The sequence below is a fragment of the Littorina saxatilis genome, linkage group LG7 (assembly GCF_037325665.1).
Source record: "Littorina saxatilis isolate snail1 linkage group LG7, US_GU_Lsax_2.0, whole genome shotgun sequence".
Classification (NCBI taxonomy): Eukaryota; Metazoa; Mollusca; class Gastropoda; order Littorinimorpha; family Littorinidae; genus Littorina; species Littorina saxatilis.
Genome location: NC_090251.1, coordinates 50,726,354 through 50,752,421, shown reverse-complemented (window position 1 = coordinate 50,752,421; position 26,068 = coordinate 50,726,354). Strand labels below are relative to the sequence as shown.

Here is a 26,068-nt window from a genome sequence, read left to right as displayed (position 1 = left end):
GCCGACGTCTTACCACCACGCCCGTCAATATACAGGTCAAATTACTATCCTGAACATGATGGTCAGTTGGCATGTGCCAAAAGCACATACATGTACATTTAAGATCGTCGTACTGCTATCTTCTCAAGAGATCTGTGTAAAGTGCTCTCGTTAAAGCTGGTATGGGGGGACTGCATCTCTGTGTCTGAATAAAAATAGAAAACAGGTCCCAATAAATAAATAAATAAACAAATAAATATATATATACTGTGTGCTGTTGTAGGCATATTGTAGACAACACAAACACAGCAAGATAATATTCTAAACTTAGGAGAGTTTTCACACATTTACAAACATAGGACACATATCACACACACACACACATTACATAAAGAAAGGAGGAAAACACCTATGACCATTTTGATTAACATTCATGTTTTTATGCAAATGCTCTATATGTGCACAAAAATATATGCCTACAGAAATCTATAGATGCAAAATCTACTTCTGCAGGCAAATGCCAGACATTAACACCATACTTTCCACAAAAGAGGGTAAGGTCACAGTTAAACTAATAAGTATATCATTTAACCCAGGATTAAGCCTTCTTTCTTAAAAACAGGCTAATGTCTGCCACTATTTGTTTTTTGTTTTTTACTTTCATCATACAAATACTAGCTGTTTCATAGTCGGTTATTGGACACTCATTTTCACTTCAAGAAAAACTATACCCTAAAAATCCTCATTGAGCCGGTACATTCTTTGAGTTAAACTCTCCTTTCTATACATGCTCTAAGAATGAGTGGTCATAAGCCAATGACCACTTATTTGAAAGCAACAAAAATCCTTCTACTGATTTACAGAAATAGTCTGGACAGTACATTCTGTACATCTCCAGGAAGTTTGACAGTGTAAGTTGTAAACATCCAGGTTAGCCTGACTATGGACAGTCTTCTATTGCACTTTTATCTCGTCAAACCCGTCTTTAATGACCACCCCTGGGACTGACAAAAAGTGGTCTCCACAGACATGTGGTCACAATAGGAAGGTGATTTAAATATGTGTGAGAAAAAAAACTTTGGCAGGGATCTTTGGTGGGGATTTGCAAGTGGTTAAAATGTGCAGAGGGTTGTTATGAAGTGGCGGTTGCCAGGACAGGTTCAACTGTACACTCTTTAATTAAAGGTACCATTTACACAAACACAAACCTGTCTAAGCTTTAACATTCGAGAGCGGTACCCTTTCACTTAAGATACATATGTAACCCTCCACCACGGAATGAGTCGCATGTCACCTTTGCATGATTTTCATATTTTTACTTTTTCCTGAAGAGTTTTTTATGCTCTATCCAGTGGTGAAAACCGTTTTAGAAAAGAGCGAAAACTATTTGAGTTATAAGCCTGTGACTAAGGTGACCCTCACACTGTTACCAGACACTCTCCGGACTTATATCAAGCCTAGCGCAGAACCGCGCGAGGTGACATGCGACTCATTTCGTGGTGGAGGGTCACATATATTACAAATCAACAGCTGGTTCTTTCTTGTGGAAAGTGCAACTTTTTTTGGAATACATTTCCCAGATTGACATATTTCCAAAATTAGTTTATATAAATTGATTCATTATGCCACTCCGCATAGAAAAATAGGCAGTACGTATAAATTACAGTACGTATTCTTAGCATGTGTGTTCACAAGCTTAACTCATGTACCCCGGACAGATCTGTGGTGGTTCTTTCTTTCTTTATTTGGTGTTTAACGTCGTTTTCAACCATTCAAGGTTATATCGCGACGGGGAAAAGGGGGAGATGGGATAGGGGAAAGGGGGGAGATGGGATAGAGCCACTTGTTAATTGTTTCTTGTTCACAAAAGCACTAATCAAACAAGAAGAGCAAACGCTCGATCGAGTCACTTTCGCAGTTCTGAATATTATATGAGGCATCAGATGGACAGGAAGAAATTGCTATTCACAACACAATACAGATGTAAATAATTTGATGTAAAGAATAATCCTATAAAGTTTGAATCAAATCCGATGAATAGTTTCAGAGATATGATATTTCAATTTTTTTCCTTCAAGACATACCTGTGACCTTGAAAAAGGTCAAAGGTCACCAAAGCAGACGTCAAAGTGTAGAGGTCACTGGGAGTCACGTTCACATAAAATTTGAGCCCGGTCACTTTTATAGTTTCCGAGAAAAGCCCAACGTTAAGTTGTGTGTTGCCGAACAGAAAAGGCTAGTTATCTCCCTTGTTTTTCTGATAACGTTCGTAAAAGGCTACAGATGTAAATACTTTGATGTAAAGAATAATCCTACAAAGTTTCAATCACATCCGATGAACTTTGTCAAAGATATAAAATGTCTAATTTTTCCTTTGACGCTGACCTGTGACCTTGAAAAAGGTCAAAGGTCAACGAAACCATCGTTAAAGTGTAGAGGTCATTGGAGGTCACGACTAAACAAAATATGAGCCGGATCGCTTTGATAGTTTCCGAGAAAAGTCCAACGTTAAGGTGGTGTCTACGGACGGCCGGCCGGACGGCCGGCCGGCCGGCCGGACAGACTAACACTGACCGATTACATAGAGTCACTTTTTCTCAAGTGACTCAAAAATTGCTCCAGGGGCTTGCAACGTAGTACAATATATGACCTTACTGGGAGAATGCAAGTTTCCAGTACAAAGGACTTAACATTTCTTACATACTGCTTGACTAAAATCTTTACAAACATTGACTATATATCAAGAAACACTTAACAAGGGTAAAAGGAGAAACAGAACCGTTAGTCGCCTCTTACGACATGCTGGGTAGCATCGGGTAAATTCTTTCTCGTCCCAACCAATATGGGACTCCCCCTAACCCGCGGGGGGTATCTGTGGTGGTGCATAATCACTTACAAAAAGTTACATGGGAACTTGGATTGATCGAGTGTCATCTTAAATCTTTCTTATGGTACAGCAAAACTATTGGTACACATGGTATGTATAGAAGGTAATGGGTGTGACACTGAACTAGTCTACTGATAGTGATAAGGCCAAAAAAAAAAAGGTCTGTTTACGGTAACATAGTGTGAAAAAAATAGGGTCGGTAGGTCGGCTTTTTTTTTTTTTTTCCCCAATTTTTTTTTTTTTCTCCCCTCTCTATGATGTTTCACAGTTCATTTCTTCTCATCAATCCCTGTTTTTGCCCAACATAACTATAAACAGTACTTTGAGCTTACCTCCCTTCTGTCGTCTGCTGTTTGAGCGCAAACAGCTCTATTTTGGATGCGTTTTTTTTGTTTTTTTCAGACAATCCAAAAAAACGATTAGGATCGGGCCTAAAAACTAGGGTCGGTCGGGTTACCGTAAACAGACCTATTTTTTTGTGTGGCCTAATTCAAGCTAGGTAAGCGTTACATCGGACTACGAGTAAGACTAAGAACATCTACAAACAACAACAAAGAAAAACAAAGAGTCAGTACAGTTTGCTTATTGCTTCAGTTCTGATGGGAATGCTTCACATGGTAATACAAGTTGCCACGACTCCTGTACGTCTTCCCGCACACTGAGCAAGCATATGATCTGAGGTCTGTGTGAGTCAAAGCATGTTCCTTCATGGTAGATGACTGGTAGAACTTCTTTCCGCACTGATCGCAGGAGTATTTCTTGTCCCCAAGATGGCGACGTTTGTGCTGCCAGAGACTTGGGTGAGAGTTGAAGCCCTTGTGGCAAATGTCACACTTGTACGGCCTGGTGTTGAGGTGTCTCCCGTTGCGATGGTAGGTGAGATAAATAAGCCTGCCAAAAGACTGGCCGCAAAACTCACAAGTAAACGGCTTCTCCTTAGTGTGAGTTCTGGTGTGCACCTCCAGTTCACGTTCAGACAGAAACCCCATGTCACAGGTGCTGCACTTGAAACTGTCTTGAGAGTGTTTCCTTTTCATGTGGTGTTCATAAGAACTCAAACAGTTCAGCATGTGACCGCATATCGGACATTCTTTTGGCTTGCAGAAATGTTGGTTGAGAGCGGATTTAATCTTGAAACATCTACCACAGTCAGTGCACTGGTGCGGCGTCTCTGTGTTGTGCCGTCTGTTCACATGGCTTGACAGTTCATCCTTGCTTTTGAAACTCATTGTGCACTGAAGACAGGGGAAAGGTCTCTGGTTCTCATGAACTCTAGCTATGTGACTAGTCAGCGCAAAGTTCCCCTTGAACTTCCATGGACAGTGAGGACATGCAAAAGGCCTGTCACCGCAATCATTATCCATGTCTTTGTGCTTAATCAGAACATGAGCAGACAGAGTTCCTTCCACTTTGAAGCTGGCAGAACAATACTTACACTGGTAGGGTTTGTCACTGGTGTTATCACAGTCAGTGGTTTCTTTGCTGCTGGAATGTTTGCTGAGAATGTGAGCAGAAAGAGAAGTCTTCTGTTTGAATCGAGTTGAACAATGTGCACATTGGAACGGTTTCTCATTGAGATGCTTGCTGCGAATGTGTCTGTTCAAATGTACTTTAGTTTTGCAGCGCAGAGAGCACTGGCTACAAGGGAAAGGTCTTTCATTCAGGTGAACAAAGGAAACATGGTCCTTCATTGTTTCCTTTGTCTTGAAACATTTGGAACAGTGTGGGCACGGGAAAGGTCTTTCATCAGTGTGTTTACAACGTATATGAGTAGACAGCTGCACTTTGGTTTTGAAACGAAGAGAACACTGTGTGCAGGGGAAGGGTCTTTCGTCAGTGTGGACAAAAGAAATGTGATCCTTCAGAGTATTTTTGGCCTTGAAACGTAAAGAACACTGTGTGCATGGGAAAGGCCTGCTATCAGTGTGTACAAACACCTTGTGTCTCTTCAAAGTTCGCCAGCTTTTTAAAACTTTTCCACAGTCCGAACATTCAAATGAATCCTGAGCATCAGTCAGGTTTGAACCATCAGTAACTTTGACTTTGTCAGTGACCAAAGACGTTTCTGCATCTGAAAAATCAGAGGAGATTTCTGTGCTTATTATCTGACGTACTTTTCTTTTTGACCTACGCTCAGGTATTGATCTTTTTGATTTTGATGCCATGAGATCTGACTCTCTTTTATCACTTGCCTGGAAAAGTTCCGATTTATGATGTGGCTGTGCTGGTAACATTTTATGCACTCTTCTTTCATGGTCTTTGACATAGCGAGCAGCCTTAAAAGTAGAACCACAGATGTCACAACTAAATGGCTTCTTTGAGTCTCTTTTCTTGCCTTGGTTTTCTTCCACCATTTTCCCTTCATTCATTTTTTTAGTAGCAGGTTTAGTTTCTGAACATGTGTCTACCTCTTCTGATTCACCATCTGACATCATTTCTGGCTTAATTTTGTTCTTATGGAGAAGCAGTGGCACTGGATTTTCCACCACCATTTCTGATCCAATTTGCTGTACTGTGCTTTGGGCTGAACGCAAGGCTTTCATAACTGCCTCATTATCTGAATTTGTGCTATCTTCCTTGCTGCTGACATCACAGTCTACCAAATGAAATGGTGTGTCTTGACTGCCAGTCACTTCTTTTCTCTCAGCTACAGAAGATGAGCCTGAAGACTTTGTGTCTGCAAATAGGTGAAGCATCTGGTCAGCATTACCTCGGGCAGCGTTAGCCGACAGATGAACCATGAACAACGCATGGGTCTGGACATGAACTATCAGTGCTGGGTTGTCGTCGTAGCTGACATTGCAGTAACCACACTGGTACGGCTTGGTGAGGGAATGTCTGTGGACATGGGTGACCAGTTCCACGTTGATGTCAAAGGTCACGCTGCAGAGACCACACTGGAAAGGCTTCTGGTTCCTCTGCTGAGGTTCAAAAGAGTTCGGTGACTGGCACTGCAAAGGGCTGCAAGTGGCCGGTGATTTCTTCTCTGGCCGTTCCATCATGCCAGTTGAGGTGTGCTGTTCCTGGAATGACCCTGGAGATGCCGAAGCCATGGCTGCACACTGGAGGTGAGAGTCAGTAAGGTAACCAGCTGAAAACACACAGAACAATTATTAATAATAATAATAATACAAGAAATTATATCGCGCACATATCTCACCACAAGGCGACTCAAGGCGCACAGTACGAAATATGAGAGCCCTGAAATGCAGTCGCACACAGTTGTTCTAAATATAAAAATAAGTTTGTCAAACAATAGATCTAGAACTCAAGACAGAAAGCATTTTCTGCTGGATTATAAATTTCTATTATTAAACCAGCTATTTTATACATGTTTATAATTATAGATAGCTTTATACTATAAACAGGGACTTCTTAAACCTTTACTGAATGGCTCTGGGTGACCCAGGCCCTCAGACTACCATTAACCCTTACACTTGTGCAATTCTGTAACACATGTTACATAGCCACTGGTGAATTAACAGAGAGAAAAATAAAGAAAAACGGTCATATAGGTTTTCGCATCCATGGAAGTTAATCGGAACCGACCAATTAGACTGAGCCAGTAGCGCGGCATATGTCATGACAACCAGGTGACAGTATATATATAATGTAAAGTAGCACGACATATGTCGCGACAACCAGCCTAAGAGTTAACTGCCCCAGAATGTCTTTGTTTGTGATGTCAATTGTCATAACTAAGAGGTTTTACTTTTAGGTATTCTTAAGAATGTCTGTCCAAATACTGGGAATGTGATCCTCAAAATGGTGAATATACATGTATACATACGTGATATATATATAAACTTGATTAACAATAAAAAATGTATTGAAACAAAAATTTGAGTGTGAGCGTCTGAGACATGCTTTCAGTTTCACAGAAGCCGTGCAATTAAGCCCCTTGTAGTCGTACATCCTTCACCGACAACTGTGGGTGCTTGAGGCACCCATACTTTGACAATAGCGAGGCCCTGCATATATAAACAGTTTCTTGATATGGAGCACAGGGCATGTAGTTTTGTAAATGTCTGCGACTTGGCAGTATACCATTTACAACAGAGATGATCAATGCTTTTGGACGAGAATGTGACTAAAGTAGGTGTCACACTTACATTACGTTTCATGGCTTATGCATCACCTCATGAGATTTGCTTATGAAATCGCGGTCACACTCTTATGAAATTTCATAACGCGGTTCAACATTACCACTTCTGCCTACTCTGGTACTCACTCGCACGTGAAAATGGCCGATTTCGAAGAAGAAACTAGTCTCGACCCGCTCTGAATAACAATGACCGAGACTTCTTGAAATTCCTTCGCGTGAGGTCGAACCCTCATGCCATAATGTGACATCTTCAAGACATAACCCTGACTTTTCTCCTGGGTTACTGCGTCCTATGGATACATTTCCAAAAACGATCACCACGTATGCTTCAGAATCCAAACATAATGTGAGCACTCTTCTTCGGATAATCACATTTTCTGTCGGATTAGCGCGGTTGTCCGACGATCGTACTACTGTGGGAGAGCAACACTGGAATCGGGCAACTCCCCGTGCAAAGACGAACTGTCAGCTGACTGGCATCTCCTTCGTGGAACCTGATTCTGTTGGATTTCTGTGTTTCACTGGTTCAACCGCGGCAGTCGACCGTCTGTGGTTGTGCTGTGAAACTGGCCCCTGGCCTCTCCTGATTGGTCAACTTGCTCCTCGTTATGAAATCTACATAGAGAAATACTAGTGCTGGTCCAAAGCATATGATTTTGACATTTAACCTCATGCTCTTAAGACTAAGAGATTGCATAAGCATAAGGCAGGTGTGACACCCTGCATAACGCAAATGTGACAGGGCCTTAACTGCTTCTGCATTTTTGTGTGAAGCCCAACATGATTAGATGAGAGAGAAAGACAGCCAGCTCTAAGAGTGAGAGAGAGAGAGATGCACACATTACAGGGGCGGACCTAGGGGGGGGTTCCTGGGTGCCCGGAACCCCCCCCCCCCCTATCCGCAACTAGGTCCGCCCCTGACATATATATATATATATGCACGACACACACTGCCTACTGTGAGAGGCTGAAAGCTCTGAAACTTCCGAGCCTGGAACACCGTCGCCTGCGGGGCGACATGATAGACACCTTCAAGTATGTGCACGGCATGTACGAAGCGGACAGACCCCACTTTGAGCCCATCAGCAGTAGAGACACTAGAGGCCACTCTCTGAAACTCGGCAAAGACCACTGTAGATTGAACGTACGAAGCAATTACTTCTCCCAGCGAGTAATGAACACCAGGAACAGTTTGCCTGAAGAGGCAGTAACAGCGCCATCAGTCAACAGCTTTAAGACCAGGATAGACAATTTCTGGCGCCACAGTACTTCTATGTACAACCCTACCTGCCTAGTCTAGATTGTAGAACAGCCCGCCACGCATGCTACAGTCTAGCAGGGTTCCTGCAGGGCAGAGCTGATACAATTCAAGGAGTTTTCAAGGACATTTCCAGGACCAAATAAATGCTTTTCAAGGACATGATTTTCCCCAAATTAATGCAAAGCACCAAGCTTACCTTCAGTTTTTCAAGTCATCAAGTTTCTGGTGAATTTCTATTAGTCATTCCGTAGTTGTTTCCCCTTGCCAACTTCCGGGAAGGGAAGCAACTACGGGTGACTAGTAATAGTTCATCTGCTTTCGTTTTCACTCGATCTTTTATTCTCCCAAAATGTGTACTGTATTTGACAAAAAAAAAGGGGGTTGCATTTTTTTTAAAATAAGACAAGCTGCTGACGAAATGTATAGACAACAATTTGGAAAAATCAAGTACTTTTCAATGACTATTTAACAAAACTCTATTTTCAAGCACTTTTCAAGGCCTGGAAAAGGTTTTCCAATTTTCAAGGAGTTTTCCAGGGTTCAAGGACTCTGTACGAACCCTGAGTCTAGTAATAGGACCTATATGTAAAGGCTACACAGCCTACCACATAGTAAACTAAGTTCAAGTTCAAGTTCAAAACACACACTCACACAATATAAAAACAAAGGAGTAAAACGCATATGATCATCAGGATCAACATTCATGTTTTTGTCCAAGTGCTCTGAATGTACCCACTTTTGGTCGACTAAGAATAGTAAGAATACCAAGATCCCTTCGTTCTGCGCTACTTTCGACAACCCTCGACGTGGTTCTGTGGAATCAGGAATCATCAGGAATTTTACGCCGCTTGGAACCTTTTTAGGTTATTTGCGCGACGGGGGTGAGAGCGCACCGCCTATACGTTAAAAACAAACTAAGGACCTATCAATTTCTGTGTGTCCTCATAAAAACATCTAACATGTTACTTCAAGTAACCCCTAGTTTAGGACACCCCATAACCTATACAATTTCCTATCATTGTTTGGGTGTTTGAGGAGCTGGGGGGTAACGAGGGACGTAAAGCACCCAACATACACGCCGACCCCAGTCCTCTTATTTTAGCTTCCCTAATTTAAAATGTTTAAAAGCTGGTTTAAAAGTGATTCTCTAGATTTTAGAGCAGAGGGCCGCTTGTGGCACCTCTGCTTATTGCTGTTGAGAAAGCAGCAACAGATTTTGCCTGGACCACCTGCTCGTCTAGTGCATTCCACTCAGCCACCGTCTGCACGAAAAAGGAGCGTCGATACTGCTCTGTGCTGGCGTCTGGAATGATGTAGCCACGGGTGTTGTTGTAAGAGTACTTGGTGACGATGTTACTTGCTACGCAATCGGGAAAGGTGTTGGCCCGTATTTTCCTCTTCTCTTTATCTATTGGTTTCAGGAATTTTTCTGGAGGTATTGCTGGGGTATGTCCCTCAATGATTTTGAAGAGAGTGGTGAGTCGCTGTTGTTTTCTGCGCTCTTGTAGAGATGGTAGATTTAGGTCCCGTAGCATCTTTGTTACACATCCTGGGTCTTGGGAACGGTAGTCGCGCTTTATGAATCTTGCCGCTTGTTTCTGAATCCGCTCAAGTTTTGTTTTGTCATCGACTAGGTGTGGATCCCACACTGTTGCTCCATAGTCGAGGGTGGACCTTATGAGGGAGATGTATGCCATTCGTCGCAGTTCTGGGGGGCAACTTCCCAAGTTTCTTCGCAGAAATCCCAGCTTGGATCCCGCCTTCTTGCATATGGTTGCGATGTGCTTAGACCATTTGAGGTCTGCTGAGATCTCGATCCCTAGATATGGGCTTTGGTCGACGTGCCGTAGGATTTCCTTGTTGAGTTCGTAGATGTACGTTGTGTTTTTCTTAGTGGGGAGGACAAAGCACTTTTTGGCGTTGAATCGCATGCCCCATTGATTGGCCCATACTTCTAGTTTTTCAAGGTCCTCTTGAAGGGTGATGTGGTCCTGGAACGAGTGGATTTCTCGGTATAACAGGCAGTCGTCAGCGAATAATCGTACTGTTGAATTCACTTGCTCAGGAAGGTCATTCACATGGCACAGGAAAAGCAATGGGCCTAGGACAGTGCCCTGTGGTACTCCTGAGTCGACGGTTGCTCCCTCTGAGTGTTCTCCCTCCAGGATGACTTTCATGGTTCTATTGCACAGGAATCTTGTGATCCAATCGTGTATGGGTCCCTTGATGCCGTAGTGTTCCAATTTTGAGGAGCTTGGAGTGGGGGACCGTGTCAAACGCCTTGCTGAAGTCGAGGATAATAATGTCGCTCTGCACTCCAGCATTGTTTGTTTTCTGCAAGTCGTTCATGGTCGTCAATAGCTGCGTTTCACAGGAGAAGCCTGATCTAAACCCATGGTTTCTGTCCGTAAGGATTTTGTATTTCTCCAGGTGAAGATGGATGTGGTGGCTGATAATGTGTTCAAGCAGCTTGCATGCAACGGATGTTAGGGACACCGGTCGGTAGTTTTCAGCTCTGTTTTTATCTCCCTTTTTGAAAACGCAGGCTACGTTGGCAGTTAGCCAGTCTGCGGGCAGGTGTCCTGTTTCCATAGAGTGTCTATATATGCAGTGTTGTGTGAAGAGGAAGAAAAGCACGGACTAACTTAAGTTCAAATATATGTCTGCAGTGTTCCGTTTTCTTTATTAAATAAACGCACCTTTCCTGTTTCCTAAGACCTGCAAAACTTTGCTATCCGCGTTTTAACACTTTTTATACCATGTCTCCGTGTACTGGCTGGCCTTCTGTAGCTCTCGTGAAGTGGAAACTACTTTGATGAACCGAGTAGCTTTTTACCGCACTTTGAAGGAATCACATTCAAGACGCCAGTTGCAACATTAATACTTGCAAACCATCTTGACACGGGAGGATTTTATGACAGATCGAGAAATTTATAGTAACAGAGATTTAAACAGTTATTTATATGTGCGGTTATAAGCACACAATCCCAATGAAATCAACTGTTTCTATTTCTATGCGCACCAGCTCTTCAGTTGGGTAAAATGACACTTCCGTCAGTCGTCCTCGATGGCGTATACCGCTGATTGACTGAAGAAGAAACTCGCATCCACGTAGCCAGTCCAAAGATTGTTGAGGGTAAAATAGTTTCCGTGCATTGAAAGTTCTTGCCCAACAAGAGAAATCAATACAAATCCAGGCGAGTATGCGTTGATTTGAGAGAAGCATGGTGTCTGAAATTAGCACTGAAGGCAAAAGCTATACAGTATACCAGTATACTATACGCACTCCGAGTGTATACTATACATGCAGGATCGATGGGTCTGACAATGAAAAGCTCTGTTACATATCTGTAGCCAATTAAATGCTCCCTATCAAGTCGTTAGGAAGTAGCCAATGAAACATCAGTCTGACGTATGGACTTCTGCTATCTTCGGAGTGTCCAGGGTTGGCAAATAATGTACATTCACATAGAAATTAGAATACAACCGTTTCTAGGTCGATACACACTCCAAGTGTGTTCCAACCTCCGACAATAAACTGCCGTGAAGCATCAGTTTCATGTGTGTGTGTTTGTTTTTGTCTGTGTTTGTTCCCAGCGTACTTTGAGTTTGATACCATGAATCGAAAGTGAAGCGTTCCTTCGCAAAATGGCGTCGAAGGACGCTCCGAGTGTTGATGCAGTCTGGTCTGTTAAGTACACCTCGAGAATGTAATCTACGTTACAGCAAGGGCCGTGCGGCATCAGATTGTTTTCGTTTCTTTGTACTCAAATTCGCTTCCGCGACCGAAGTTTACTCTGGAGTGAATACAAGATTCTGACCCCTGAGGCTGTGTACACTCCGAGTGAGTATAGCCAGTGCGATAGATAAATGAATGAGAAATTGAGATCGAGTGAGACTGACATTTAGGACAGACTGCAGAGAGCACGATCAACTGCACCAAAAACATGCCTCAATACACTACAGGGATAACCGAATTTCAAGAATGTAGCTAGCCAGCCGGGTGAGTAACTTCAAGAAATTCACTAGCCCATCAGGAAAAAAAAGAGAAATTTCATGAGCCAGGTGTAATGATACGCTTATCAGGCCTGGGAATGATACCCCTTTCGTCGTAAATAAGACGAAGTCCTTTTCTTTTGTGTAAGAAAAGAGCCTCCGTGTGCCCTTAAAAATGCTTAAAACGCAACATTTTCCCGTCAGTACGCCCAAACCACTTTTACTCATTCCCAGGTCTGGCTTATACAGTGGAACCCCCCTTTTAAGACCTTCAAAAATTTGAGAAAATCAGGTCTTAAAAAGGAGGGAGTCTTAAAATGGGGGTAAGTTTACAGAGATAATGAAGAGAAAGTCTGAGAAAACATGGTCTTAATCAATCAATCAATCAATCAATGAGTCTTATATCGCGCATATTCCGTGGGTACAGTTCTAGGCGCTCTGCAGTGATGCCGTGTGAGATGAAATTTTATACGGCCAGTAGATTGCAGCCATGTCGGCGCATATTTACCTTTCACGGCCTTATTCCAAGTCACACGGGTATGGTAGACAATTATTAACTGTGCCTAAGCAATTTTGCCAGGAAAGACCCTTTTGTCAATCGTGGGATCTTTAACGTGCACACCCAATGTAGTGTACACGGGGGGAGGGTTCGGACACCGAAGAGAGTCTGCACACAAAGTTGACTCTGAAATAAATTTCCGCCGAACCTCGGATCGAACTCACGCTGACAGCGGACAACTGAATACAAATCCAGCGCGCTACCAACTGAGCTATATCCCCGCCCCGTTTAATGATGAATATATAAATATATAGGCTGTTCCAGCTGGCATCTCGCCTGGCTGATTTTGCACTGTTCTTCACTCAAGTTGCACAAACATGTTGCGCGCAACTTCATAATTTTCCAACTTGAGAGATGTTAAAATAATTGTTACGGTTAATTTCTCTGCGCACCACCTCTTCAGTTGGGTAAAATGACACTAATTCCGTCAGTCATCCTCGATGGCGTAACTGCATAACCCACTGATTGACTGAAGAAGAAATTAATTGTTCCAGTCAAAAGCGCGTTTTTGTGTGTGTCTTTCTGTGTTTTTGATAGTTTTAAACAAAACCTCACCCAACATTATCTACCCATTGAGCTCTAATCACTCTCCTCCCCGCTATCAGCATTCACTCATTCTTTAAAAATGTAATGGCGAATCTTTTCTCTTTGAAGTCTTTCTCATACTGTTTCTTTTTCTTGTTCTTTTTGCATTAGTCTTTTCAAGTTAGTTTTTAATTTTATGCATGTTCACCTGATGACAGTTTGGGTTTGGAATCAGTAGCGAAAGTGCAAGCAGCCCAGCCGAAGTGCAAATGAAACACCAGAAAAGAGATCCATCGAGAACTTTGGCCGTGCATCGCGGACACACACACACACACACACACAAGTCGTATATATATATATAGATATATAGACAAGGGCGGATCAATTCACTTTGGAGGGGGGGGGGTTACAAAATAACTGCGAAGGTGCCTAAGCCTCTAGGGGGGTCCGGGGGCATGCCCCCCCGGAATTTTGTTTATCCAAAGAAGAAAAATAGAGCTATCTGGTGCATCCTGAGCCAATAAATTACCTCTTTTTTTGGGGGGTGGGGGGGGTTACGTAACCCGTGTAACCCCCCCCCCCCCCCCAGATCCGCCCTTGTATATATATATATGGGAACCCGGTTTTCATAATTTCACTAGACCATGGCGTGTTAGCAGATGACAGAACTTTCTGCATAATTATGCAGTCTTAAATATTTGAAACTCGGTGGTACAACCGAAAATTGTTTTGCTTTTATTGAACAGAATCTGAATGTTCACTGCCCAGCCCTTAATATAATTTATAAACATTTGGAATGTAAATTGCATAGATCAATAACAAGATTTATGCTGAGAAAAATTCAACTTGCCTTTCTGAACAATACTTGTTTGTTGCCAGTCTTAGTGAAGTTGACACTTGATCGAGGTAGCAGATAGCAAAGTTGTTATATATCATTATGTAGAGCTTTCAAGTGACAGGACACCTCCAAGTAAAGTGCACTTTTGCTATACCTTAATCTGCACAGTGGAACTCCAGTTAAAGATCTGAAATCTGAGAAAATCGGGTCTTAAAAAGGGGTGGTCTTAAAATAGAGTTACAATTTGGGGATTATGAACAGAACATCTGAAAAAAAATCAGTCTTATAAAGGGGGAAGTCTTGAATTTGGGAGTCTTAAACGGGGTTCCAGTGTATTTGTAAACTTGCCAAAGGTATACCTGTAATGAGAAGCTTTTTATATTGTTTCAGTTTAACTAACCTGAGCATACAATTGCAACAGTCATCGGTGGTAAATAGTGGTGCACATGTATTATTAATGTATTTGTTAGGTACCAGGCAATCCAAATCTCTGCGATTTTGCAGATTTCCGCGAAAGCAAATACAATTTTTTTTAAATAAGAAACTACACACAAAAATTGATTAGTTGAACTTGAACCCAATTGAGAGGAACAAAATAGTATGTTTCTTTACCTGCACAAGATATCTTTCACCGCAGGGGGTGACATTCATATAATACAAGGCCAAGATGCTTCAGCTTCCACCTATGTGGCCCCGTGGACCCCCGTGTTCTTTATTTTCTTGAAACTCATTCTTCCTTGAATGGAGTACCTGAGGTACTGAAAGGTGCTTTGAACTATAGTAGAATTTACCCATAGAAATCCTTGTGATTATTTTTATTTTATTTTTTTTATTCTTGGATGCTTATAGTCTTTGCCTACTTTTTTCAGGTGACTGAGCAGCCACAAGCTTGTACCTGTTGCCATGGCTTCAGCATCTCCTGGTGAAGGTCAAGGTCAGCAGACTGTGGCCATGACACCATCAGACAACAGCTTTTCACAAGAGCAACCACCCAGTGACCAGAGGCCTTTCCAGTGTGGTCTGTGCAGCGTGACCTTTGACATCAACGTGGAGCTGGTCACCCATGTCCACAGACATTCCCTCACCAAGCCGTACCAGTGTGGATACTGCAAAGTCAGCTACGATGACAACCCACAGCTGATAATTCATGTCAAGACACATGCACTTTTTACAATCCATGTATCCACCAGGGGTGCAGGTCCTGTATTCGATGAACATTCCTTTCCCAGCCTGCAAGAAGGGACAGAGTCCCCGCACCAGACTTCTGCATCTAAAACACCACAAGATATTGGCAGCCCGACTGCTCAAGTTGAAACCAATGTCAGCTTGAAGAATGATATTGACGACACAGCTGATACTGTCACCACAGGAGGACATTCTGTTTCCAGCATTGTTCAAGCAATCGGATCAGAAATGGTTCTAGAAACCCCATTGCATTGGCCCCAGCCAAAGAAAATCAAATCTGAACTTTTATCGGATGATGAGTTGGCAGATTCTCTCCCGAATGAAGATGTCAAAGAAGAAGAAGATGAAAGTGCGGACAAAGATGTGAAATTGACAGCATACTTGACAAGTACTGAGAGGCGTTTTCACTGTGACATTTGTGGATCTGATTTCAAAGCTGCTCGTTATGTAAACGATCACAAACGCAGGGTTCACAAAATGTCCCTTACAGTTACACCGACCCCCAAGAAATCAGCACTTTCTCAGGTTAGAAAACGTAGAAGTACTAGAACAACAGCAACCTCTTCAAAAGAACTAGAGAGAGGTACTAAACATGCCAAAGGCAGCAACAACATTGCAGACAAACATGCAGGGAATGCAAAGATTGACGTTAAACTGGATGTGGATGCTTCTCCAGCTGACCAATCAACTGAGGAGGAAGATTGGGCTGATACACAGAACTGCTTGGAATGTTCAGTTTGTGGGAAAATACTGAAAACAAAAGAAACATTGCGAAGACATGAGCTCAGTGTACATTCTGAAATCAGGCCTTTTCAGTGCCAAGAGTGTTCCATGAGTTTCAAGACAAAGAAGACCTTGAAGGATCATATTTTCTTTGTCCATACCAATGAACGACCTTTCCCATGCACACAGTGCAGTGCGCGTTTCAAAACGAAAGTGCAGGTGTCCCGTCACATACGTTACAAGCACACTGACGAAAGACCGTTTCCATGCACTCAGTGTACACTGCGTTTCAAGACCAAGAAAACTTTGAAGGATCATGTTTCTTTCATCCACACCAATGAAAGGCCGTACCCATGCAGCTACTGCTCCATGCGATGTAAGACCAAAGTGCACTTGAACAGTCACATACGCAACAGACACATTAATGAAAGACCATTCCAGTGCACAGAATGTCCTGCTCGTTTCAATCAGAAGAGCACCCTCACAACTCATGTCCGCAGCAAGCACTCTGGCGATACTGACACCAACCAGGGTGACCCCACGAACGAAAAGCCATTCCAGTGTATGCACTGTTCTGCAAGGTTCAAGATGCAGGGGACTCTTTCCGGGCATGTCCTCATCAAACACAATGATGTTGTCAGTGCCAGTGAGGACAGGCCTTTTGCTTGCCCTCACTGCCCTTGGAAATTCAAGGGAAGCTTCAGACTGGCCAATCACATAGCGAGGGTGCATGACAACCAAAGGCCTTTCCCTTGCGTTCATTGTAAAATGCGCTTTAAAAGCAGCGGTGAGCTGTCTTGTCACGTGAATCGCAAGCACATAGCGGAGACACCACACCAGTGCACGGACTGTGGCAAATGCTTCAAGGTCAAGAGAGACCTCAACCGACATTTCTGCAAACCGAAGGAGTGCCCCTTTTGCCAGCATCTCCTCAATTGTAAGAGTTCCTATGAACACCATATCAAGCGGAAGCACTCCACGGACAACTATCCATGCACCCTGTGTGACAAAGGGTTCATATCTCCTCGTGAACTTGAAATTCATACCAGAACCCACACTAAGGAAAAACCGTTCACTTGCGAACTGTGCGGTCACTCATTTGCAACACTCGCAAATCTCAACTATCATCGTAACGCAAAACACCTCAACAACAGACCTTACAAATGTGACATCTGCCAGAAGGGCTTCAACTCTCATCAAAGTTTGCGACTGCACAAACGTCGCCATATTGGTGACCAAAGGTACACCTGCGATCAATGTGGAAAAAAGTTCTATCAGTCCTGCAACTTGAAAGCACACGCTCTGACTCACACAGACCTTAGGTCTTTTGTTTGTACGGAATGTGGAAAAACATACAGAAATCGAGGCAACTTGTATTACCACATCAAGCATTCTCACCAGGTAACTGTAGGTCTAAGTACTGACTAAATACCTCAGTTACACTTCCAGGAAAGGCAAAGTATGTGAATCCAAGAATGACTGTAGTTATTGTTGGCTCACGTAAGTGTAGCCTATGCGATCGTAACTTTGTCTGTCTGTGCGTGCGTGCGTATGTGCGTGCATGCGTGTGTATGTCTGTGGTAGAAACTCTAACATTTGAAGACGTCACATTACATGGTCACATTATGACGTAAGAGGGTTAGACGTCACGCGAAGGAAGTACTGAAAGTCTCGGTCATTATTATTTTGAGCGGGCCGAGACTAGTTGGCAGTCGTGTCCCTGTAAGTAGGCTACATGCAGACAGACAGATCTAGATCTAGTGTCTCGCTTTCTTGCACAGTTTCACCTATGCTCTTTCTCTGTGTGTGTGTGTGTGTGTGTGTGTGTGTGTGTGTGTGTGTGTGTGTGTGTGTGTGTGTGTGACGGAGTGATTGAGTTTGTGTTACTGTTTGTCGATTTCTTACGTGAGCCTTGATGGCTTCGCCTCTTGTTTTAAATATTTTGATACATACATACATGTACGTAGTCATTTTGAATGTCAATTGTTATTGACTTATGTTCATGGAAAATTCTTGTGAATCAACTTGCCTTGTTCATCTACTTGAGTCAAGAAACTAAAATATTACTGGAGGTACATGGATTTTGCAGCAAATTCATCTCTTGCCTTGTTTAGGTAGAGCCGTCAGCTATGACTTGAGAAGACTGGTGCTCATCTTAAGGGGAGGCACTGGTGTTAAAAGTGATTTTTTTCGTTTAATAACTCTCTGGTCAAATTTTGTGTGTGCTTTAATAGGTCTATGATTTCATTCAACAAAAAGTTTTATTAATTGACTGTTTTTTCACTCAGTTAAAAATGTATGCTTTGGTGGTCATCAGTTTTCTTTGTCCTTGCTGAAAACTCAAAGATCACTGGTTTTTTCCTGAGCAAAATGTTTGAAACTCGCTAGTCAGATCTTACAATATTACATGAATTGGGGGTGTCCTGACTGCTAAATATTGCAGCAAAGCCTTTAAAATTAAACACCTTCCTTCCCGTGTACATGATGATATAAATCCCAACAGATCTGATCCCTTACGACCTCCTCTCGAAAGCGACCACTTGCCCACAACCACCACTATGAAAGATCCCAGGCGACTCTTTCTTCTATATATGTATATAATTCATCTTTCCATTACGGCCACCTGTCTATAACGACCACTTTTGATATGTTTCTTGAGTGGTTGTGACAGACAGGTTTTACTGTATTTGGGACCAGAGCATTCATTTCCACATGGACCAGGAGTCTACAGCCTGGCAGTGTCGTATGCAGACTAAATATTTTTGCTGAATTAATTTTTTAGATCTCCGTATTTTTTTTGGGGGGGTAGCCGCCTGGTGACTACTTTGAGAGAGACAGAAATACATATATATTGAGACAGCGAGTGTGTGTGTGTGTATGAGGAAAGAGAGAGATACAGAAAATGAGAGAGAGTGCCAAAGAAAGAACAGTATTATAATACAAAGATAATACAATATTTACAAATGACATAATATCCATCACGTACCGTCATTCTTTAGTTATCCATACCATCAAGAAGAAGTCAGCGACAGGCTGAAGAAATATTGATGAAGAATATAAGAAAACTGGATACTGTTGTGTTTTCTTTTTGTTTTAACTTTTCAGTTTAAAATAGGTGTCAGTAATAAAGTTAATTCAGTGAAGAAGAAAAACTCCCACTGTGCCGAGGACGATTTTTGTTTCTGTGCCTAACCAGAAAGATGCTCTTACATCATGTAAAAGATGGGACAGATCTGTGGTGGTTTACATGATCATTTACGTGAGATAACATTTACTGTTCAAAACGGACATTTACCCTGTTATGACAGGACTTACTTTACAGTTATGTTTTCATCGACTCAAAATACAAAAGAGAATATCTGATATTGATTTAGTATTTCTGTATACCAATTTTATGAAATAGAAAGACAATTTAGATTTTTTTCCGTTTGTTGTGGTGTGTTTTAATGGAGAAACTGACATGCACGTGTATGTTATAATTATTATACCTGAACCTTTTTATTTTTATCATTTAGCATTATTTGACTAGAAAACCGGGTATTAACTATAAGATTGTCTGGTATTGTACCTTCGACATTGTGTGTGTGTGAATAATGTACAGTTAATGTACTGTACGTATTTTGAGTTTTTGCTATATATTTAGTATTACAAAGCCAAAAGTGGTCAACCAGCCAAAGCCAGAATATTATCATTGTTTCGTTAGTTATAAAATAAATGAACAAGCTGCCTGGATGAACATATTTATACTGCATGACTGAGAACAAGAAAATAAAACAATAAACTGCAGTAGTTAATTTCTAGACCCGAGCACCTTCCGAAAAAACTGTTAAAGAGTGCATGGAATGGTTTTGCAATGTTAATTTAACATGCACGAATTCTGTTATTGTTTCTTTTACCCTGAGGTATGTTACATACTAGTACATGTATTGAGAAGAGGTTCTGTAAGATTCAATAAATACAACATTCAATGAATTCCATTACTCGTTTTTGTTTTATCTGTTGATAATGTACCAACGTGTGTGTGTGTGCAGAAAAGCTGAGAAACATGATAACGCTGAACATGCTATTGTAAAATTCTGTAGATGAATCCACAATTCAATGAGCTGGGATTGTATCTGTGAATATTTGCAAGGTGCCATCCTGTCCATAGACACACACACTGACACACACACACACACATAAAAAGCAGAAGAAAATAGTAAGTCTCCTTTGATTACAAAGTAAACTGTATATATTATTCTAAACAATCACAACAATCACTGTGTATTCATTTTTCTTAACAATCACTGAGCATAAAAGGGTTTATCATACCGGTATGCATGTAAAGATGTACTTCACACTGAAGTGGTGCAATGCAGTTAAACACAAATTTTGGCATAAGATCGTGCTTGTTTGCCTTCATAAGCATAAAGTACACATTTAACTACAGGTTAAATTTTACATTCCACATTTGCAATCAGGACATGCATTTGATATATTCATCAACAAGACAATATTTCCTTTCCTATCTGTTGGAACACACACACACACACAGGGCACACACACACCCACAGACAGGCTGGGAATAAATAATATCCCAAAAAAATGCATAAAAATTGAATTTCAAATAGTAACATGTGTACTACATTACAATACAATACAATACAATACAATACAATAACTTTATTAATCTCTAAAAGAGAAATTACATTGCTGAGCGTTTGTGTCCGTAATAATAACATACATAAAACATTCAAAATAAACATTTGTTCTTTGTAAACATTCAAGTATACCTAAGTGTGTACATTGTTAAATAAACATTTTCTTAAAAACACACAATTATGCAAGATTCATATGAATAAGTGGAACAAACAAAGTTCCACAAATGTACAATCAACACATTACCCCTGATTCAATCATTCTCAGTCAAAAAAGCTAGATCCTGAATAGCGTGTTAAAAAAAATTACTCCAAGATATTGACCTCTTTCTCTCTCACAAACACAAACAAAATCACACACAGTGACTCACACAGTCACACAAGCGCACACTGTGACACACACTCATGCGCGTGTACACACACATACGCACGCACGCACACACACGTGATGTGTACTCACACACACACTTATACAATACAGTTTTCAACTCACAACAAACAAAATGACACACTTGTCCTCGAAAATGCCAGATATATAATATATAATTCATATAATTGTATTAATACTAATGTCTCTAATTTGTAAGACTTTTTCAGTTGATAGTGCTTTGGTCACGCTACTTATTTTTTCTTTCATTCCATTCCTCACCACCAAGCGTCACAGGATACTTTTCACTTTCATCACATGCATGCTTTTCTACATCTTTACATACAAAAAATATGTATAAATATAATAATTAATAATTTTTGTATGGTCCTTAGTTTATCAAAAACATATACAGGTACTGGATCTCATTTGTACTGAGTAGTTCTGCATCACCAATTTGCCGTAAACATCACTCCATCAACCTACAAAGTATGATTTTTACTTTGTCAACATTTCCTATCACAAATTTAAACCTTGTTTTTCATAAATACTCATGGGCAATCTGCTCTCTTTAAGGGACAATAATGTGCATAAATGCATTGGTTTGAAATTGTCCAGTAATCACACTCACAACCAGCTGACACGCAACTAATGGGAATGCTTCACGTGGTAGTTTAAATTCCCTCTGTTTCTGTACGTTTTCCCACACTCTAAACAGGCGTATGACCTGAGATCTGTGTGAGTCAGAGCATGCTCCTTCAGATGACAAGATTGATAAAACTTCTTTCCACACTGATCACAGGTGTACCTTTTGTCCCCAAAATGACGACGCTTGTGTTGAAACAAACTAGGATGGGAATTGAACCCTTTCTGGCAGATGTCACATTTGTAAGGCCTGCTGTCAAAGTGTCGAGCGTTTCGATGATAAGTGAGATTTGCAAGTGTAGCATAGGACTGACCACATATCTCACAGGTATAGGGCTTTTCTTTAGTGTGAGTTCTGGTGTGAATCTCAAGCTCACGTGGCGACAGAAAGCCTTTGTCACACAAGCTGCACTGAAAATTATCTGATGAATGCTTGCGTCTCATGTGTTGTTCGTAAGAACTTTGACAATTTAGCAAATGCTTGCAAATGGGACACTCTTTAGGCTTGCAAAAATGCAGGTTCAGGTCTTTTTTAATCTTAAAACATCGCCCACACTCTGCGCACTGGTGAGGTGTTTCTGTTTTGTGCTTTCTGTTCTCATGGCAAGACAGTTCACGGCTGCTTTTGAAGCGCATTGGACATTGGGAGCAGGGATAGGGTCTCTGGTCTTCATGAACTCTGGCTATGTGAGTGGCAAGGCTGAGTTTGCTCTTGAATTTCCAAGGACAATGTGGACAGGCGAAAGGTCTGTCATCACTGGCGTTGGCTGCATCCTTGTGTTTGATCAGTATGTGGGCGGAAAGAGTCCCTCTCACTTTAAATTTGGCTGAACAGTGCATGCAGTGGAATGGTTTTTCGTTGCTGGATTCACCGTCCTTGTTCTCAGCATTGCCCGAGTGTCTGCTGCTAATGTGAGTCAAGAGAGTGCTTTTCTGATTGAAGCGAGCGGAACAGTGAGCACAGTGGTATGGCCGTTCGTTCAGGTGCTTGCTACGAATGTGACTCTTCAAGTGCACGTTAGTCTTGCATCTCACAGAACAATAGGTGCATGGGAATGGGCGTTCATCAGTGTGTACAAAAGAGATATGATCCTTCAAAGTTTTCTTGGCCTTGAATCGCAAAGGACACTGTGCACATGGGAAGGGTCTTTCATCTGTGTGTTTATGACGAATATGACAGGACAACTGGACCTTTGTCTTGAATCGCATAGCACACTGATCGCAAGGAAAAGGTCTCTCATTGACATGAACAGCATACACATGGTCCTTCAAAGTCTGCTTGGTCTTGAACACCGAGGGACACTGCGTGCACGCGAAAGGTCTGTCAGCAGAGTGCACCTGCACCGTGTGTCTGCGTAAAGTTTCCTGGGTTTTCAGGAACTTCCCACACACTGAACATTCAAAGGAATCTGGAATATCTGTCGCATCTGAACTCTCAGACGCTCTGTCTGCAGCAGAAAGTATGCCACCCTGTGGGATATCTTCAGCTGTATTTTTTGACAAACTGTTCATCTTAGCAGCAAGTTCTGCTCTTTCTGAATCTAACTTAGACTTAGAGAGACCTGATCTTGTACTCCTGCCATTCTGAGAATGTCTAAATTTTTGATTTGGCTGGTTGGGCGAGATTTTATGAACTCTTCTTTTGTGATCTTTGACATATCGAGCAGCTTTGAAGGTTGAGCCACACATATCACAACTGAAACGACCTCCAGTATCCATCTTGCTAGGCTGATCTTCTTCGTCCAGCTTTGTGTCTCCATCTGAACTATCTACGTCTTGTTCATCAATGCCTTCTGCATGCTGATCTGATTCTTCATTGTCATCATCAGATAACGCTTCAGGTTTGATCTTTCTTTTGCCTAGCCATGGTAACTGAGTTTGCACAAGCATTTCTGATCCAATCTGAAGGACTGAGCCTGGCTCTCTTGTGGCTGGATCACAACTGGAATTCACATTAACTTCAGTCTCACTGACAACAGTTTCGGAGGGGTTACTACCTGTCACACTCTCTGCTGTTTCTGTCAGTGCAACTTGACCAAATTGGCCAGATGAGCTTGTGTCTGCAGACAGGTGACTGAGGACTGGCTGATCAACATCAACATCAGCTGACTTCGGAGGTAGCCGGATGAAGAAGGTGGCATGGGTCTTGACATGAACGATCAGCTGTGGGTTGTCGTCGTAGCTGACTTTGCAGTAACCACACTGGTACGGCTTGGTAAGGGAATGTCTGTGGACATGGGTGACCAGCTCTACATTGATGTCAAAGGTCACGCTGCACAGACCGCATTGGAACAGTTTCTGGTCCGTCTCTAATGGCGACACAGTCTCAGGTGACCGTTCCTGTGAAAGGAGAGTAGTGGCAGATGTCTGGTCCTGCGATGATTGCATGGTGACAGACTGCTGACCCCGAGTCTGCTGAACTTGACTATCCCCTGGAGATGCTGAAGCCATGGTGGTGTGTGGAACAAGCAGCTTCACTCACCTGCAATTGAAAGGCACAAAACTAAAATCATTTTATTATAACCTGGAAGAGACCTGTATACAGCAGCTGCATGAACCCTGCCTGTTTTTATTTTTAATTTTTATTTCCACTGCATGACCCTGTGAGTAAATAAAAAAGCAGTGGCTCGGGAACCGACAAGTCGGTTATGGAGCCCCCGGGCTCGGGAACCTGCGAGTTGGTTATGGAGCCCCCAGGCTTGGGGACCGGCATTCTCAACAAGCTACCTTTATTTTTCGAGGTCCGATTCGTTAATTTTATTGAAAGATTTTCTTCTTAAGTTCAATTAAATAAACTGTGGTCTTTGCCTTTTAAGAGAAAGAGTACTAATGGAAATCAGTTTTAGACTCAGAAAGACTTTGGCAACAACGCGATCACTGATGACCGCTGTGACTGACCGTAGCCTCACGAGAGATGCAGTTCGCAGGTGTCAGAGATTCTGTCAAACTCAAAGCACTGAGAGTGAGAGACATAGGTCGAAGTAACTCGATGCAAAGCAGACTTGTGTTTTGCCTTTTCCTTAACTTAAACAAATGTGTTGTTTTCATGTTCATAAGTACTGCATTTTGCTAAACTAATGCCGCTTCTAGCTTGGTTTGCGGACGAACTGCAGTGACGGTGACTAGTGACAATAACTAGCTTTGTTGTTGCAATCTCAGTTCGATCACCAAAATGCTTTTGGAATAAATTAGAATAGAGAAAATAAAAGAAAGGCGAGTTAAGAAGAAATTAAAACTAAAAGGCAGAAGTTATTAGTTAAAAAGATTTTTTTTTTAAATTGACGAAGAAGGCAAACCTGATACCAGCAGGGCTCGAACCGACAACCTCATGAAGGTGAGCATGATTCGCTTCCAACTGAGCTATGGCGAATACCTGCCAGGATAGGGAAAACTAAGAGTAAGAATGTTTATTTTGTGAGACACCGGTGACTGTCGTTTCCGGAGCCACACTAATAATTATGTAGTAGTAGTAGTATGTAGGGGCGGCTATATTTGTTAGCCGAAGGCCGCGAGGCCTTATTGGTGCCCCTTCTTTGTCAGATACTTTGCATGCCTAAATCCCTATTATACACTTTTAATTAGCAACACTTTTCTCACTTATTCCAGTGGCAGTGGAGAAAGTTCTGATAACACCCTTATTAAATTTTATATAAAATATAACTTGAATTTTGAAAGAGATCTGAAATGACTTGTTATGATTACAAGTGCAGGTTCTACAAATTTGGAGACTTAATTGCCTCTAAATTATGAGCTATGAATTTAACACGCTAAAGTTCAAGATTACCATATAAATTATAATGGCAAGTGGGATACCCCTTTCTTTTGTTGCCAAGGGGCAGTTCCAACTGAGTCTGAGGTATCCACTATCTGAACATTTTGAAGGAGTGGAAGAGCGACTGTACTATCAATTAGGCTATAGAATAGCGCTAACATGCTTGTGTTAAAAACTCAACACGGTTTCACCTACCTCTACTTGTACAGTCACTAGTAGTTCAGGTTCTTCTATAAAAAGCTCCGGGGTAACACAATCAGTCTTTCACTGGAACTGAGAAAACAAGGTGTAGACATAAGACGGAAATGTCTTTTTACCCAAAACTACATCCACTTTTCTAAAGATAAGTAGCGTATGTGAGACTGTTTCTTTAGGGCAGAATGTACATTTGAAGTTAAAATCATGCATACATGCTACAAATACTTCTTCTTCAGCGTTCCAGAAATACAAAACATGGGTCTCCAAAGACTAATATTCTTTCTTTGCAATTAGTGGAGTAAAAAGACACTTCCGTCTTTACCACTGCAGAAGAATCGTCTGCCAAATAAAAAGAGAACATCGACTTTCAACAACATACCTTTAGTTTACC

General features: G+C 41.7%; 3 protein-coding genes across 4 annotated transcripts; 1 reads left to right on the top strand and 2 right to left on the bottom strand.

Annotated features, from left to right (window-relative positions):
- Nucleotides 1-393: 393 nt before the first annotated feature.
- On the bottom strand, nucleotides 394-11,027 carry LOC138971733 (zinc finger protein 93-like). Its single transcript, XM_070344526.1, has 2 exons — nucleotides 10,932-11,027; nucleotides 394-5,957 (listed from the first exon to the last, which is right to left on the bottom strand). Exon 2 carries the CDS (start codon nucleotides 5,917-5,919, stop codon nucleotides 3,457-3,459), a length of 2,463 nt encoding a protein of 820 aa, XP_070200627.1. The 5' UTR covers nucleotides 5,920-5,957; nucleotides 10,932-11,027; the 3' UTR covers nucleotides 394-3,456.
- Nucleotides 11,028-14,919: 3,892 nt separating this feature from the next.
- LOC138971731 (oocyte zinc finger protein XlCOF6-like) lies at nucleotides 14,920-19,157 on the top strand. The gene has a single exon (XM_070344524.1). The coding sequence runs from the start codon at nucleotides 15,054-15,056 to the stop codon at nucleotides 17,484-17,486; it is 2,433 nt and encodes an 810-aa protein (XP_070200625.1). The 5' UTR covers nucleotides 14,920-15,053; the 3' UTR covers nucleotides 17,487-19,157.
- A 719-nt stretch (nucleotides 19,158-19,876) lies between these two features.
- On the bottom strand, nucleotides 19,877-25,809 carry LOC138971730 (zinc finger protein 93-like). 2 transcript variants are annotated; one of them, XM_070344523.1, is made up of 3 exons: nucleotides 25,675-25,755; nucleotides 25,004-25,080; nucleotides 19,877-24,189 (listed from the first exon to the last, which is right to left on the bottom strand). In XM_070344523.1, the coding sequence occupies exon 3, from the start codon at nucleotides 24,156-24,158 to the stop codon at nucleotides 21,711-21,713; it is 2,448 nt and encodes an 815-aa protein (XP_070200624.1). In that variant the 5' UTR covers nucleotides 24,159-24,189; nucleotides 25,004-25,080; nucleotides 25,675-25,755; the 3' UTR covers nucleotides 19,877-21,710. The 2 variants fall into 2 exon arrangements, with proteins under 2 accessions (XP_070200624.1, XP_070200623.1); XM_070344522.1 differs by lacking the exon at nucleotides 25,004-25,080 and having other exon boundaries at nucleotides 25,675-25,809.
- Nucleotides 25,810-26,068: the final 259 nt, after the last annotated feature.

Bases quoted from the DNA above. Each gene is read 5' to 3' on its own strand.
- LOC138971733 (XM_070344526.1), bottom strand. From the start codon at position 5,919: ATGGCTTCGGCATCTCCAGGGTCATTCCAGGAACAGCACACCTCAACT.
- LOC138971730 (XM_070344522.1), bottom strand. From the start codon at position 24,158: ATGGCTTCAGCATCTCCAGGGGATAGTCAAGTTCAGCAGACTCGGGGT.
- LOC138971731 (XM_070344524.1), top strand. From the start codon at position 15,054: ATGGCTTCAGCATCTCCTGGTGAAGGTCAAGGTCAGCAGACTGTGGCC.